Source organism: Acanthisitta chloris, unplaced genomic scaffold (assembly GCF_000695815.1).
Source record: "Acanthisitta chloris isolate BGI_N310 unplaced genomic scaffold, ASM69581v1 scaffold25798, whole genome shotgun sequence".
Lineage (NCBI taxonomy): Eukaryota > Metazoa > Chordata > Aves > Passeriformes > Acanthisittidae > Acanthisitta > Acanthisitta chloris.
The window spans coordinates 88,525-104,894 of NW_008689193.1; the positions used below are offsets into that span (position 1 = coordinate 88,525).

The 16,370-nt window shown below is 38.2% G+C and overlaps 1 protein-coding gene across 1 annotated transcript in view; it reads left to right on the forward strand.

The window, feature by feature from the left end:
* The window catches only part of DPP10 (dipeptidyl-peptidase 10 (non-functional)), a gene marked incomplete at its 5' end in the record, with an annotated part of 138,791 nt that overhangs the window by 85,249 nt on the left and 37,172 nt on the right, over positions 1–16,370 (forward strand). The window contains 3 exons of the mRNA XM_009081331.1: positions 5,049–5,169; positions 8,419–8,573; positions 11,737–11,834. Coding sequence (XP_009079579.1) covers positions 5,049–5,169; positions 8,419–8,573; positions 11,737–11,834 — 374 coding nt within the window. The remainder of the gene's footprint in view (positions 1–5,048; positions 5,170–8,418; positions 8,574–11,736; positions 11,835–16,370) is intronic.

The window sequence follows — 16,370 nt, forward strand, 5'->3', positions numbered from 1 at the left end:
TTTTCAATTTATTTTCTTATCGTCATGCCTGAAAGCTGTGAAAGCATTTTGGGCACAAAGCCACTGACATATTCATGAGAATACCTGTCTGATGCGCAGTTAGCGACTCCTCTTTTCACAGTTTGGGAAGATTCAATAGTTGCAGTCAACATTTTAGTACTCATGATATAGTAAATAGACCCAAGTGTATACTAAGAAAAGCACTTTTACTATTAACTTGCTCCCAGATACCTGAGTGGAGATAGACTAGCAAGGGAAATTTTTGGTGTATGTGACATTGCTCAAAACACAGTATACAGACAGATGAATTATGTGAAGTATCCACCCTGGAAACATCTTTAGTTTCACTTACTGGAGTCAGGTAAGGCACATGTGTTTGCAAGATAGTGCTCCAAGAATATTTTGTTGTTTTGATCAGTTATTCTTGTCCCAGTGTTGTGATTCCCTATATACCTTGCTGTATTTGAGAGTTTCAGTCTCTGTTATAGGAAAAGTAGTAGTCTGAATTCTCTCCCAGCCACTTGCTCTCTCTCTCACTCAATTTTAAAAGCCAAATTGTGGCTTATGAATTCACCTTGTATGTATTGCTGCACTGCAAGTACTCAGAAGCAGCAGCCAGCACCTAAAAAAATAAAAATTTTCATCTAGTCTTTGTGGTTTTGAAAGAAAAGATTGGAAATATATTTTAGTGCAGCATAAAGTAGAACTGTAAGGAGTTTTCACCAGAATGCATTGGTGGCAATGTTTAAATTGAGCAAGAAAAATAAAAATGTATGAAGGAAGGAACTTTTCTTTGTGCAGGGAGGGAAGAGTTTGATGTTTAAGGACTTCCTCTGCTCTGGGGCCTGGTGTAGCAGTTTTTTGCATGTTTTAGCTGAGGAATAGTTGCATTTCTACTCATAGCTGGTGGGATCATGATAATTTCCATAAAACAAAATGAGTTTCTGTTTTCCTCCTAAAGTCACTTCACATTTGGAACCACCTTTTGCTGCTGGTCAGTGTTGTGTGCAAACACTAGACAAAAGCAAGTTAGATCTATTCACAATCTTGTGAACAGAATTAATTTCAAGTGGTGATGTATTAAAATTTCAGTATTTTTAGTGTTATGTATAAGGTCCTTCTGTAGCATATAGATATTACACTGTGAAGAAAGTGAGTCTGCCTTTTAGAAATGCCTTTCTTGGCTGCATTGCTCTGACAGTAATGTCAGATGGGAGATTGGGTTTGTGGCTACACAAAGTACTTGTACTTAATTGAATCCACTGCCTGCATTTACGGAGAGTGAAGCAAAGAGCCTCTCAGGCCACTACTGAGCAGCCTTCACAGTAATGTTATCACTCCTATTACACCTCTGCTGCCTGTTTTGCTGCAGAAATCAACATTTTAACTCCTAAGTCCTTATTTCCAAGAGGTGAACTAGTTTAGTAATTACAGATGAGCACTTTGGCATGTTCAGGGATGGAGGGAAGTGCAGTCCTGACTGTAGGGGTTAGGCAGTGGGCAGAGGACATTCCTGTTGGTACAAACAGCAGTTCAGGGGCTTGATGACACCTCCTGAAATATTAAAAGTATTCAAAATTACAGGTAAGATTAAATGACTGACCATACTGGTGAATCTTTCTAGGGTGTTTTTGCAGGCTCGAGCATGGGGATATTGGTCTTCTGAAATGCTGCAGGCAGAGAGTGTGAGCTCTACTTGCTGGTGCACCAATCCTGAATCATCTGTGTGCATTTACATGCTGTTTAGTTATGTCATGGAGCGTGAATGGTTATATTTCATAAATGTTTTGCAAAGGAACATAAATTCATCGTTTTTAATGTTAATTCATGTAAGCAGTTAGCTCAAGGCTTGCTAGAGAGACAGAGCTGCTGTGTGGCTTTGAAAATTTTCAGGAACTTAAAAATGTTCCAGTACTATGTTCAAGAAGAAAAAAGGTGTTTTGGAGTAGCTTTCAAAGTTGAAGAAACACATGTCAGGGGTGATGAGGAAAGAAGGGAAACTTTGGATGGCAGAGTAGACCAAGAAGATGGAAGGATGTTCAGAGGGTGACTGAGGATGGAGACAAAGCTGCTGCATGAAATGAGTGGAGAATAAAGCTGAGGCAGCAATCAGTGGCACAACAGTGAGTATCCTGAGATATTTACTTATCTGCAATCTGTCAGATGGAATTAGCAATGCCTGCTAACTAGTAATAACAGGATTAAAGACCTTTTCATGGTTCAGTCATACAACAAGTAGTTCTTAATCCTGTGCTTTGACTGGCACTGATGGCTTTAAATCTAAGTTTTTTATTGCAGAGACAAGACAGTATGGGTTTCTTCACCATTAAAAATACAGCCTGAAAAGGGAGGAGAGAAGCAAAAATGATACTCCTGATCTTCAAAAATGAATTAGATTGATCTCATTTAATTAAAGAAGCTTAAATAAAATAGAATCATTTGATCAAGTAGGCTTTTTTGGTAATCTCTTGAAAGCTTTTTTTACAGGAAGAGATTGTCAGTAGTAAGAAATCACTTCTTACTGAGCAATAGTCATTAGAGTGGTTCCCACTACCTAATCTCTCTGTAATGTAGTCTGATAGGAATATTTTTTAGTTCCCATAAATAACAACTACTTGGCTAATTTACTTTGGATTTCTTGGTTAAGCAATTAACTATGCCTTGTTATTGCTTGCATTTCCTTCATTTACTTTAGAAGAAAATGTGCACTTTTACTGTGGAAATACACATTTACAGGAAGTGTTTGTTGATATTTTTTCAAAAAACTTGATACATCCAACATTCTCTAATCCTTGTTTACTTTTGCTGTTAATGCTGGGTCGTACTTCAGCTTCCTATAAATGCTCAGCTGTATCAAATATTATTTATAAAACTAAAAATGTGATTACTGCTCAGTACATTTTGGATTATTCAAACTGTATCAACTGTTTTTACTTCAGTTTTGAGCTCGCTGCTGTCTCTTGAATTTCTGACCATAAAAAACTTTGTTCTAGGTCACCCTTGGTTCCCAGTAATGGTTAAAATCATTGCATTGCTCATGGTATGAAAAAAACCCTCAGTTTTATTGCTTTCTGCAGCAGAAATCGTGAAGTGGCTACTGTTCAAAATCATTAGTTTGGGGACTCATAGGGAAATCTATTTCAGATGGTAATTTAGAAGCAAAGGGAACAGCAGTAATAGTGACAATAAAACTTTGCTCTTTGGTTAGTATTTTCCCATAAGTCATTTATCATAGAAGTACGAGAGAATGACAAATGATTATGCTTTTTAAATGGTCTTTGTTGGGAATATATTTACTTCATGTTAGACTCCCTGAGTCACTGTATATCAGAGTACATTGCTGAAATAGTGTAACAAAGGTTTCTATGGCATGTTGCTTCTCTAGTGCTATTAGCTGCATTTTCATAGTGTGAATCAGGATGGTGCATAATATTGCTGTTAGTTTGATTCCATTGTTGAGCTGTGGAAATGCAGACATGGCCGCTGTAATTTAACAGAAAAGTAAAGAAAATGGCTAAACTCTGAGATGTTTATAGCTGAAATAGCATCTAGTCACAGGCTTTGACAGCTCAGGAAAATGAGCAATCTGAGAGTACAGACTAAAAGGATTAAGAGCATTATTACAGGCAATGCTAATAGCTGTGGTTCTGCTTTGTATACTTGTCTGTAGCTTTTTGCTTGTTAGTATCTCAGTTGTTTGTTTTTTTATTAACCTGGAGTGGGAAAATTGGGCCAAGGACGAAGTTTGGGACACCATATGCCTAAACTGTGTGGTAGTGCTCAAAGTGCTCCTGGCTGATAGTAGAAAGTTAGACACAGCCCATTGTGGCACATGTCTGAGTACATAACAATGTCCATGTCATAAACCTTTCTTATCATCACTGTATTGTCTGCTGCCCTTTTTGCCATCCCCACATTCCTCCAAAGTATTTTTATTATCTTTTTATTGCTATTTTTGTCTGGTTGGTATTGGGGTTTTTTTGTTTGTGTTCCTTTGCCCTTTTCTTATTGCACTTTGTCATGGAGCCTGGAGCTGAGTCTCACAGAATGAGTGAACTTGAAATGCTTTGCAACATGGTAAGCAGGGAAAGAAAAACAGACAAGGCTGTGAGTGGCAGTGAAGGAGGAAGGAACTGCCTGTCCAGTCTGTTGCTCATGGGGAAAAAGAGGAGACAGAGCCTAGACTTGTAAATAAAGTGCATAGCACACTTCTATAGCACATATACATATATAGCATGTGCTTTATATAGCACACTTGAGGTAAAATGTGTGTCAGAGACAGAAATAGTGTCAAGAAGCTGAGAAAAGTTAACCACAGTCTGCTATTTGTTTTTGCTTTTCCAGTATGTTCTCATACCATGATATAAAGATGTGACTTAGGTTTGTGATGTATGCGTTGTGCTGTATATCTTTGCAGAAGTGTGTCTGATTTCACAAGGGATGTACGCATTGTGCTGTATGTCTTTGCAGAAGTGTGTCTGATTTCACAGTTAGAAAATCAGATGGTTTTATTGGATAGAATGGAATTAGTGGAAAATTTCTTTTCCTATTCAGCTGTTATAAAACTTACCTCTTCTATGAGGACTGTAATAATATTTCTTAAAGTGAATAGAAACATTTTTAACTGGAAAGACAATTTCAAGGGCGCATTGTGCTGTATGTCTTTGCAGAAGTGTGTCTGATTTCACAGTTAGAAAATCAGATGGTTTTATTGGATAGAATGGAATTAGTGGAAAATTTCTTTTCCTATTCAGCTGTTATAAAACTTACCTCTTCTATGAGGACTGTAATAATATTTCTTAAAGTGAATAGAAACATTTTTAACTGGAAAGACAATTTCAAGGGAAGAATTTACCTTGCCATAGGTATTAAAAGTTTGCTTAGTTTGTCCAAATTGATAATAAAAGGGAATGTGAAGCCAATGTTGGTGAAAACTCATGCTGAATTATTCTGTAGCCTGTTCTGAGCCTGAGGAAATTCATTGCTGAACATTCATTTCTATCTACCAAAATGTTCTGCTTTCTCTGTATCCCTCTTACCTCATCCAGATTTATATATTTGAAAATAACATCTACTATCAGCCTGATGTAAAGAGTAGCTCATTGCGCCTGACATCCTCGGGAAAAGAAGGAATTATTTTTAATGGAATTGCAGACTGGTTATATGAAGGTAAGCTGGATGAATATATCTGTTTGTTAAAACAGACAAGAGGTCCTTGCACAGACCCAACAGCACAAATCTATTCATTTCAGAAAATGCTGTCTAAGGTTGGGTTTGCTTCTTTGCCTTCTCATTTTCTTACATGATTGCCTTTGTATCTATTCATCCTTTGTATTGACTCATGGTTTGCATATAGCAATATTTTCTGAGAAAAGGGAATTTATTTTCAGCCAGAGTGTATCAAATGTATGATGAACACTAGGCAACATGTAAAAAATTCTATAGTAGTGAAACTTGGATGTGGGATTTTGCAACCAACTTCACTGGGATTGGCACTTCAAATGGAGCTGTTCAAATAAAACTAAACATCCTGTATAGTTTGCTTCTCTAGAATAACTCCATTTGTACATTTGGAGCTATTATGGATTTACAATACAAATGAGGAGGGAAGGGGCTCAGTTTGTTGCTTGTATGAGCAACACTGCTGATCTATTTGCAGTTAAAACATGTTTGTAGAAGAGGGCACAGATAGTGTAAAAGCAGTATTGGCTGTTTTCATTTCTCCTGCTGGACATATAGCAAAAGGTGATCCAAGATGATACTGCCTGGTGCCTCACTTGTTTTTTCACTAGTGTCTCTCCTTCAGCCCCAGTGGTGATTGCTGTGTGTTAGAGTGACTTGCAAGAGACTCCAGCACCTCAATCCAGGCAGTGACATTGTGCTTGACTTTAAGAACATGCTTGAATCCAATTTGAGTGTTTTGACAAGGTCTAAAAGTGTCATACTGTTACCTCAGCAAGTGGCTGCTACTTTTGCTTAAATCAACCTACACTAGATTTCTGGAAAACTTGCTGTTACTGGCAAGCAGTGACAAACTGGACCGGGGGATAGCTCAGCCTGTAATACCCTCTGTCTTCTACACCCATCTTCTGCATAGTACCACAGAATGTTTCTCTCTGCAGCCAAAATGCTTTTAATACAATAACAAATTAAGAACATTTTAAAAAAGGGAGCAGATTATATAGCTTGGTACAACAGTTTAAAATTGATAGACATTTCAGTTACTCTTTCTATGGGACTATGAATTTTATAGATATATAGCTCAGTGTTAAATATTCAGCTACCTGAGGTATATATAACTTCTCATATGTAGAGTTTTGCAGGGCAGAATGTTTCGAGGAATTATGTTAATGCCCAAGTGAACTCTGCAGTTAGAATGGTAGTTTGCATCCCTCAGCCTGTGTCTGCCAGTTACCCACTTGCAAGGCTTCTGTTAATGTTTTGAAGTGTGTGGCAGCATATTTCAAAGCTTAAGGACAAAGGACATGTTTGGAATGGAATATAGTTTTATATGCAGTACATGCCTGCATGCAAATGGGAGAATTTAAGCAGATACAGCTCATTGAAGTTGATATAGTATATCAAGTTTTTCCTATAACAAAATGAAGTTAATAAGAGTCATAGCCATTGGTTGTCAAAGCAAAGTTGTTGACAAGTAAAAGTTGTTTAGTTTGGGACTAGAAATTTTCTGAAGAGTTGTGGAAGATGATATGCATCCCAAAGCCTTCTTCCCAAAGCATGTCCTAAAGCCTTCTTTAAGTGATTCTGCCCATTCTTTTCCCAGTCTTTGTAATCCCTGACCCAAATAGCTCTTGCTTTTCTTGATTTACAGAGAAGTCTGCAGGCAGACAGTGGGGTCTTCTCAGCAATATACATAATTAAAATCAGGATCAAAGGGAATTCTGTCTGTACACAGTAGAGGACTCCAGTCCATGTCTGTTGGCATGAATGAACATCCCACTTCTTTCCCATTAACCACTGTTTAACTTAGAGCAGGGCTCTACTTTCAACAGTGTTTTCAAGAGCATCACAAGCTGAGCAGGCTGAATATTGTACAGGTGAAGTTAAGAGATTTTCAGTTGAAGCAAGCACTGTTCCTCCTTTTGACCTTATTTGTTTTCTTTTATTATTTGCATTAGTTTGCTCTTAGCATTTTACCTTACAAAGCATTTGGGAATAGCTTTTCTTTGTGTGAATAACCTTGTCTATATGCAAACAGTAATATTTTAAAACAAACACAATTGTGATTTTTGCTGTCTGATATTCACCATTCATTCTCTGCTCTTCTCCTGTATAAAAGGCTTTAGTTTTCCAGCCAGGGAGAGAAGCATGTCCTAGAATATATGACTTTGAATACAAATCCCAGCTTCTTTGCACCTAACCTTAGATAATTCAGCATATTAAGGTGCTTCAAAACTCTTCAGGGTCTGCTTGAGATCTCAGATCTACATCTTAGAGAGTCTCTATTAATTATTTCAGTAGCTTTGTTAGGTAGGCTGTCACACTAGGTATGCAGTCAGGCCTTTGTTCCCCTTAGTACACTATTCTCAATTAGTTTGTCAGCCAAATTCTCCAAATTTAGATATAAAATCCTTACCAAACAAGTCAACATATCAAATATATAATAAAAAAAACTAAAGTCTTTTCACAACTGGAAGCAGAAGACCTGTAGAGGGTGAATTTGGAACTGCTCAGGAGCTGCTCTACTGGGATTCCAGAGGTTTAAGTGTTGTGTCTGTGGTTGTTTCTGTTGTGTTTCTTTTGAATCTGAAATACAATGGTAATAGATGTAAGAAAGTATTGCGTGACATTTTGATTTGGAAATCAAATAAAATTTGGAGTAAAATAAAGGTTTTGTTTGGAATTAAAAAATTTACATTGCAGGAAAAAAACCAAACTTCCTAGGAATTAAAGCTTTCAGTTAGACTGAGACAAGAAGTGAAAATACTGCACTCCAAAGTGTTTACATAAATATCACTGTGTGAGTATCTGCATGTCATCAGGTGCCACAACTCAGAGAAATCAAGTATACTGAAGTTCTATATTCCAAGAAGAGAAAAAAGATTGACAATCCTAAAAAGAAAAAAAATCCAAAAAACCCACATTAAAATGGTCCTACAAACAAATTAAACACATCTATTGCAACGCAATAGTGCTAAACATATGGTGGTTGCAAATCATCTTTCACATTTAGATGATTTATTGACACATCAGTGGATATATTCATGTGAGGAAAATGGTTAAAGTTTGGTCTTTTGATATGCCTTGTGATCCAAACATTCAGCTCAGGATAATGTGAATTTAACGAAACTATAACAGACACATTTCAAGTAGGCACAGAAAGAACAATTCAGTGCCAATTGAATAAGCTAGAAACTGTGATATTTTTATGGACCCTAAGGAAATCTGGTTTTGCAGAGGAACTTCTTCATTCTCATGTTGCCCACTGGTGGTCTCCAGACGGTGAAAGACTGGCCTTCCTGACCATAAATGACTCCTTGGTACCCAACATGGTTATTCCCAGGTTCACTGGAGGTCTGTATCCAAGAGGAAAGCAGTATCCATATCCTAAGGTAAGATGAGTGTGAGTGCAGCCCCCACCTCCTCTTCCATGTTCAGTGATAGTATTCAGCCATATGGAAGGAGTGTTTCCAGAGAGTAACAGAGGCTGATTTTGTTCATGTTGCTTTTCAGGAAAGAATATTTTGTTTTCAGTAGGCTGTGACACCTTTTGCTGAAGAGAAACTATGGGGTGAGGAAACAGCAATCTAATTGAATGAATTTCATCATTGATATTTGGCTTGGTAAAATCAATCCAGCACTTTGGAGAGAAGGGCAATACATTTGAAGGACTGCACAGAAAAAAAAAAATTTGTCACAGCTGCACTGCAGCCATACATGCTGTGTGCAGAGCACAAGGCATGCTCCATCACAGTTACATAGTTCTCAGTAGATTATGCTGTTATTAGTAAATGTGACAGACTGGCATTGAATAAGTCAGAGTAACATAGATTCCTGGCCATCAAAATAAGAAGAAAAAAAAAGAACTATGTCTGAGTTTCAGAAGATTTAGAGAAGGGTTTTGAGATTTGATTTGGAAAGCAAAGGAACAGCCAAGACAGGGATAATGTCAGAAATTGCTCCTCATTGTCTGGGGATTTCCTGGTAAGGTGCCTCCCTATCTGTCTTTTTGTGCTGAGCTCCAGCTGGTCAGTTTATCCAGCCCTTGTGTGCAGTTCAATGTGTCTGAATTCCTTTCTGACAGGCTATGTAGGTTCACAGATGTGGTACTTCTTTGACATTTCAAGGGAAGTTTATTGAGATCTTTATAAAATATAACTGTTATCCTATTGCTGCTGCTGTATTTTGGTGATGAGCCTTTATCCTTGATGGGTGAACAATTAGGCTGTGTCAAGTACTATGAAACAATAACATACATGATTTAAGTAGAATGTACCTGTGCTGTGAAATAATGTTATAAAATAATGAAGTAACAGTCTTTTTAGAGGTAGTTTATATACTTCTGTTGGAAAAAGGCCTTGAGTGACAGAGCAAAGAAAAAAACATAAGGAATATTTTTAAAAGTCAGCTTGTAAACAAGAAAGAAGTAATTCCATTTCATTAGCAATTCAGCATAAAAGTGATACACAATACTACTTCAGTAATCTCATTAATGAAAAAACATTATCTTTATTTAATGTCTCCATTTAATCCAAATTAGCTACACGTTAAACATCATTAATTGGTAATGAAGCTTGTGGTATAGCAACAGAGATTAAGCAAAAAGATTTGGTCTTTGTTATAGAATACAACCATTAGAGAAAATTCTAACTACGATAAAAAAGTGAAAACACACATGTGTGTGAACACTGGAACATGCTCATCTCTGTACATGTCACACCTGAAAACTGTGTTCTTCAAAAAATCCATGGAAAGGAAGTTTAAATTTTGTTACATACATCAAGAACATAGTAGGATTTCAATGCAGACAGTTCTTGCACTACTGAACAAATGTTTTGAGGATTATGCAAAATTTATGCTGTTTAAATTGTCATGAGGGGACCCTGAGGGGTGGAGGAATTGAGGCTGTTCACTGCTGAGGGAGAGATGTGGATGAGAGTTTTCCATTCAGGGGGAACATCCACTTTCAGCTGCCTGAGCTCACTTCAGGCTGCTCACCCCATGGGCCTTGTATGGGGTTAGAAACCACAGCTAGAGGTGTAGGGCTGAAATCCACACAGCAGAGTAGGGCACACCTGGGGGGTTTGTGACAGGGGCAGTGTGTTGGAGCAGTGTAGTTCATGTTCAGGGGCTAGCTCAGATTTGGCCATGCTTGCTGTGACAGTGCTTTGGAGTGTCTCTCTACAACCCATGCTAGATAGTAATTACTGATGGCAGCACTCCCTGTGAGAGCAATTGGACACCACTATGCAGGCAATGTAAGGTTCAAAGGATAAAAGGAGACTGCAGTTGTGTCCTAAGGACTTGATCTTTCAGTTGTTGTCTTCCACAGTTATGCATTTGTGTAAACTGTGTTCATGCAAAGGATGCCTGTGAAAGACATTTCTCTTGAGGCAAATGTCAGAATTTTTATGAAGAGAAAGGAGAATTCCCAGAGTCTAAATAAGTCCCTTTTCAAAAACCTTCTTTTTTCAACAGTAGTAAAAATATACAAATGCCACTTTCTTGTCCTCCATACCCCTCAGGAGTGAGTGGATATAGCATTCAGCATTTTGACATAAGTCAAATTTCTAAAAGGAATTTGTGGGTGTATTTCAGCCAAGCTATTCTGCATTTCTAAATATCCCTGTGAAGAGCAAGATACACACCTTTGTAGTTTATTATGACTAAATCTGTAGAATCTGTGATTTTTACCTTGTCCTTCCATTCTTAAGCAGAAGTCAGCCCCATTGAGGGACACACTTTCCATTCCCTATATCCCAAGGATGTTATATAGTGTTGTGTGACTCCTGTGACTTACATAAAACAGAAACTCGAAGATGATATGTCTAGAACATGGATATGGGACTAATAGCATCTCCTTGCAGCCCTTCAGAGCCTTGTTTTTTATCACCAGTGCTCTCTTTTCATCCCAGGAACATCCCTAGTAATGAGCCATGTTACCAGAAGGATGAGTCCCACCTCCCTGTAGATCCTCAGGATTTATCAGACTCTTCCCAGTGGATATATATCAAACTGCCATTTTATTCCCCTTTAGCAACAAGAAGCATTTTGTTTCCCTTAGAGCTGGCCTGCCAAAGCAGCTGGCTCCTGATCAGGGCTGAAAATAGAGATTTCTGACTCAGCAAACCAGGGAAGGAAGACTGGGGGAAATGGTAAAGAAAAAGAAGGGAGAGGAGGAAGAGGGGGAGTGCTACCCCAGATAGAGGTAGTGCAGCTTTTTGGAAGAAGAAACAATAGTGTCTGGAAAAGACTTTGCTGGAGGCTGAATTTAACTCTAGGTTTAGGAACTGACTTTACTGAATTGGCCAAAGCCACTTCTAGCATTGGTCACTTGCTCTGCACAGGAAGGTCTACCCATGGGAAAGGGCAGTGAGATGATCAGTCAATATTTCAATCTTTTATCTGTGTGATTAGTATTTTAATTTAAGATATTTGAACTTTACTAACTTTTCATTATTATAAATATACTGAATTCTGTTAATGAGTGAGTCTGTTTAACTGTGACTGATTCAGTGCCTCTAAAACAGCTATTTTTTTTTTTCCTTTCCAAAGGCAGGTCAAACAAACCCAACAGTAAAGCTCTTTGTCGTTAATCTGTATGGACCAGCACATACACTGGAACTGATGCCACCTGACAACTTTAAATCGAGGTATATAATTTCATTGTTTTGAAAACCATGTGTGATTTAACCTAACTGTTTCTTAGGCTAATCACTGCCTTTTTACATCAGCATAAGACTTATCTTTGACTGGAATACACTTGATCTCAGTCCCCATGGCTGAACATAATGATAAAATAAAATACAGCTGTACTGGACTGATGCTTCTCTTCTAAATCACAGGGGTCTGGAATGTGATTCCTTGTTAGGAACTGCAGTGATGGGACGAGGGGTAACGGGTTCAAATTGAAGGAGTGGAAATTTAGGCTATTAGGAAAAGGTTTTTCCCTGTGAGGGTGGTGAGACACTGGCACAGGTTGCCCAGGGAGGCAGTGGCTGCCCCAACCCTGGCAGTGTTCAAAGCCAGGCTGGATGAAGCCCTGAGCAACCTGCTCTGGTGGGAGGTGTCCCTGCCCAGGGCAGGGGTTGGGACTAGATGATCTGTAAGGTCCATTCCAACCCCTAAAATTCTATGATTCTATGTGCTCATATTTGATATCCTGAGAAGTTCCAATTTACTGGAAATATATAAAGTTGAGAATCCTAAGCTATGTCCAAAGGGGTGAACACTGCTCTGCTTCTGAGGTTGTTACTCATTCTCTCCCAAACGTTGGTTGCTGTGTGCCAACTTGTTGCTTTCAGTTTCATCACATATACTAATGATCTCCTAGCCCTAACATGTTATGCAATAGAGGTAATAATAACAATAACAACAACAGTTTCTACAGTCCAGATCTGGCTGCTCTCTAAGGACCAGAGAAGTGCCACTTCCTCTCTTCACCCAGGGCATTTTCAGATGGAGAATGGTGTGAAAAGGATTGGCAAACATAAAGCTACCTCTAGCTGCAAAAAACTACCTCTACATACAGCCATTGTTTTTCCATTTCCTACAAACCCCCAAATGTTTTATGTTAATTGTTCCTAAAACAATCAGGATGCTAACAGTGGGCACTCATTCACAATCACTCTGAACAGTTTTAAGCTGGTGTAGCTCTCTTCTACACAAATTGAGGTACTCTTATTTATTGCTGGAATAATTTAACAGTGAATTATGCCTTGCAATTATTTGTGTCAGCTGGGATGCTTACTGATTGTGTTAGTAAGACAAATTATTTTGAATGAGTTGTGCTTTTTGAAGTATTTTCTTTCTATTGATGGGCCACTACTGAAAAGCATCATAAAATTGCCTACTGCTTGCTAACCCTTCATTAATTTAAGTAGTGCTGTAAGATCTGAAAAAAATTTCTTGCCATCAAGATCAGCATCTTCACTCTCCTAAACAGCATTAAAATTCTCCTTTAAGTGTCAAAAGGTGCAGAGTAGTTAAGTGAGAAAACAATATGTGAATGGCCCAGAAAAAATTAATCTTGAAAATACTGTTCGGATGTTATGGTTTTACTTTAGATTTTTCAGATTCATTCTGTCTCCCCAGCAGATAGAAAATAATATTAGGCTCAAATAAATTAATATTGGTATCTTAAACCCTTTTTTTGCATCTTGAAGCTAAAGCCAGAGTTCTGAAATTTATTTTGTGGGCCTTAAAGAGCATCTTTGCCAGACTTGTGAGTTCTTGATAGAGATATTGTTGGTGTTTAATTGAAATAACATTGATACTAAAAATTCTGGCTTGCTACTGCATGAAAAGACTGAGTAAATCTTTTTAAAACTGGGGTTAAGAAGTTAGTTTCTCCTTAATTTTAGCTATTAAGGTATAATGTCTGTGATGTAAAATTTAGAAAAACTTTGTACTTCTGGGCCAGTTTTACTGTCAGTTGGGTGTCCAGCTCTGGATTTCAGCAGCAATCCTTGTGCTGGTCATCAACCCATATATATCCATATATCAATATATATAGAGGTATGAAGAATGAGCATTGGATGGACTTTACTAGAGTGGAAATATTTGAAGTTTGTAATGGTTGGGAGATTATTTTCCTAAAGTATTAGCTTTTTTAATAAAAGTTGTAGCTACTCTTAGTGGTCAATTTATTTCAATCCATTCATTATGGAGTCATTAGTAAATAGGTCACTGGAGTCTCTCAGAATTAAATGGAATGGTTCACTCTCACATATAGTTTTATTGATCTTTCAGGGCAGAAGCATTTTGGAAATAAAGATTGTACAAGTCATAACCAACTGCTGTTATGGAGAGAGTCACTCCTACACAGAGAAACCACAGAAGTGGCTAGGGAAAGGAAGGGAGTGGAGGCTTCTGTTAGCTATAACCACAAAATGTAACATTCAGATTCTCAGCTTGCCCCAAACTGTGTGCAGTGCAGGACCTCTGAAGATACAAAACCATTTCTCTGGTTTTTAGGGCATCTGGGAACTTGATGTAAGATTGAGTAAATTCAATGTTCTGCCTTCATTTACTTCTTGCAGTGATTCTATAAAGGTGCTTGGTATTGTTTTCCAAGTTTTGTTCAGTTTTTTATGATATAAAATAGCAATAACATTTGTAAATTTACTCCTGAAAGTTTTATTCTGTAGAAAAAATTGCCACCTACTGTGCAGTGTTAATGCCACAAAAAGACTGACAGTCTTCCTTTAAACATGTGGTTGTATTCTGTGCAATTACAGTTTGCCCCTTGGTGTTTCCATTTCATGTGTACAATTATGTTTTCTTCAGTGGCAAACACAATTTAATATCTTGCTTCAGTCCTTTTTCTGGAAAGCATTTATAGTCTTTCCTCTTTAAGGTGGAGTTGTGGGGAAACTCAATGTGTGTACAGGCACAGAGGGTCTACAAATCCCAGGCCATTTGTGTACTGGGTCTGGAGAGAAAGAGAGAGCACTTATTTTCATTACTAGTACAATAGGTTAGTTGCAAAAAAGCCTGAGAAGTCTGGAGACATAAACTGATAGCAGCTCCCTCAGAACTAAACCAGTTTTTGCCCTGCAGGCTTCTCTGGTTTTATTCAGCTGTTTCAGCCAATCTAGTAAAATATACAATATTGTTCTACAAACTTCAACTTGTTTATGTCTCTTGACCTGTGACAGCACCACTGCTCTGTATGCATGTGTGCACACTGTGTATGGGAAACAACAGATTAACTGCAAAGCTGTGAATTACAAAGGAATGTTACCTGGAGATAGTAATGAATTTCAGGAGGGTTATGTGTTTCTACATATATACACATGCTATACTACACTCCTGATAAACAATACATAATGCAGTGAAATTTGACCATATTTTTATGCATAGTTGATGAAAGGGGGAAAAAATGAATTATTAAATAATCTTTTATGTTCACTTCAGTGCTCATGGAGTTTATGCCAGTGACGGGAAATGATGTTATGGTTTGATTTGGACTATTCATTACTATATCAGCTAGATTCTGTATGATTAAATCTCCAATTTCTGTCCCCCACTGAAGACTTTCAAATGGAACATTTCCAGGCTCTTTTTTGTAGAATTTGGTTTGGAGATAATTTGGACTTTGCTGGAAGTAGATCCTTGTCTCCCATGGCATCCAAAGAGTGGTAGAGGGAGGCAGTTCTCGTGTATATATTTGACCATTTCCTTTTGGCTGTCTTTGGGCTCCTGTATGCACAGTTCCAGTGGTTTGGGGCAGCCTTATGAAGGCACAAAGGCAGAGGGAGAGGTTTTCAACTCTTGTGTCTTGAGTTCTGCTGCAGGGAGAACTCTGCACGGAGAACTATTACCAGAGATTTGGAGTTGTCCTCTTTGGTTTGTTTGTTGGATCACTTTTTTCTTGGCTGTGTCACCTGGTGTCATGGTAGATCTTGTTTTACTTTTTACATACATTTTTACCCCTCAGTAAGTTACAGTGACCTTTAAACAAAAAATAACCCAGTGTAAATATTAGACTCAGAACATACTTGAAGTCACCATTTCTAGTCATCATTCTGTACCCACATGTGAAAATATCTGTGTTACTAAAAGTCAAATATAAAAGCCAAATGCAAGCTGTACATGCTGGGTTGTTAAGTATGTTCTGCAAATACAGCACCAGGTCAGGGCTGGGTGAAGCTGCCATGAATTACTGTCTCCTGCATCTCCTGTGTGCAGCATCAGAGCTGTGCACAGCTTTGCTGTTGGCTCTGCCTAACATCTTTGATCTGGCAAGGAGGCTTTTGAATGTATAATTAAATACATGTTGTCAAAGAGTAATGAGATCTCCATCAGTATTAGATTAAAAGCCTAATTATATTTAAGCTAAGCCTCTTGTTTTAAAGGGAGGCTGAGTTTCCAGACAAGTTCACTCCACTGTTGCACATAGCTCAGCTGGACTGTGAAAGCTGCCAGCTGCCAGCAGTAGAGAAGTGAAGCAAATAGCCTGGCTGGGATGATGGGCTGCAGCAGGACTCTGTGACATCCCCAGCCTGACAGCCTGGCAGGATTTGGGGAGGAGGGAGGCAGGTACTCTGTGCCATGGGTCTGTGCCTAGGAAGCCTCAGATGCTCAGCAAGGGTTGTTGAGAGACAAACAATTTGACCAATATTATGAGCTATTTGTTAAAACAGCAACAGACACACTGATACTGAGTGGGACTACTCTTTTATCCA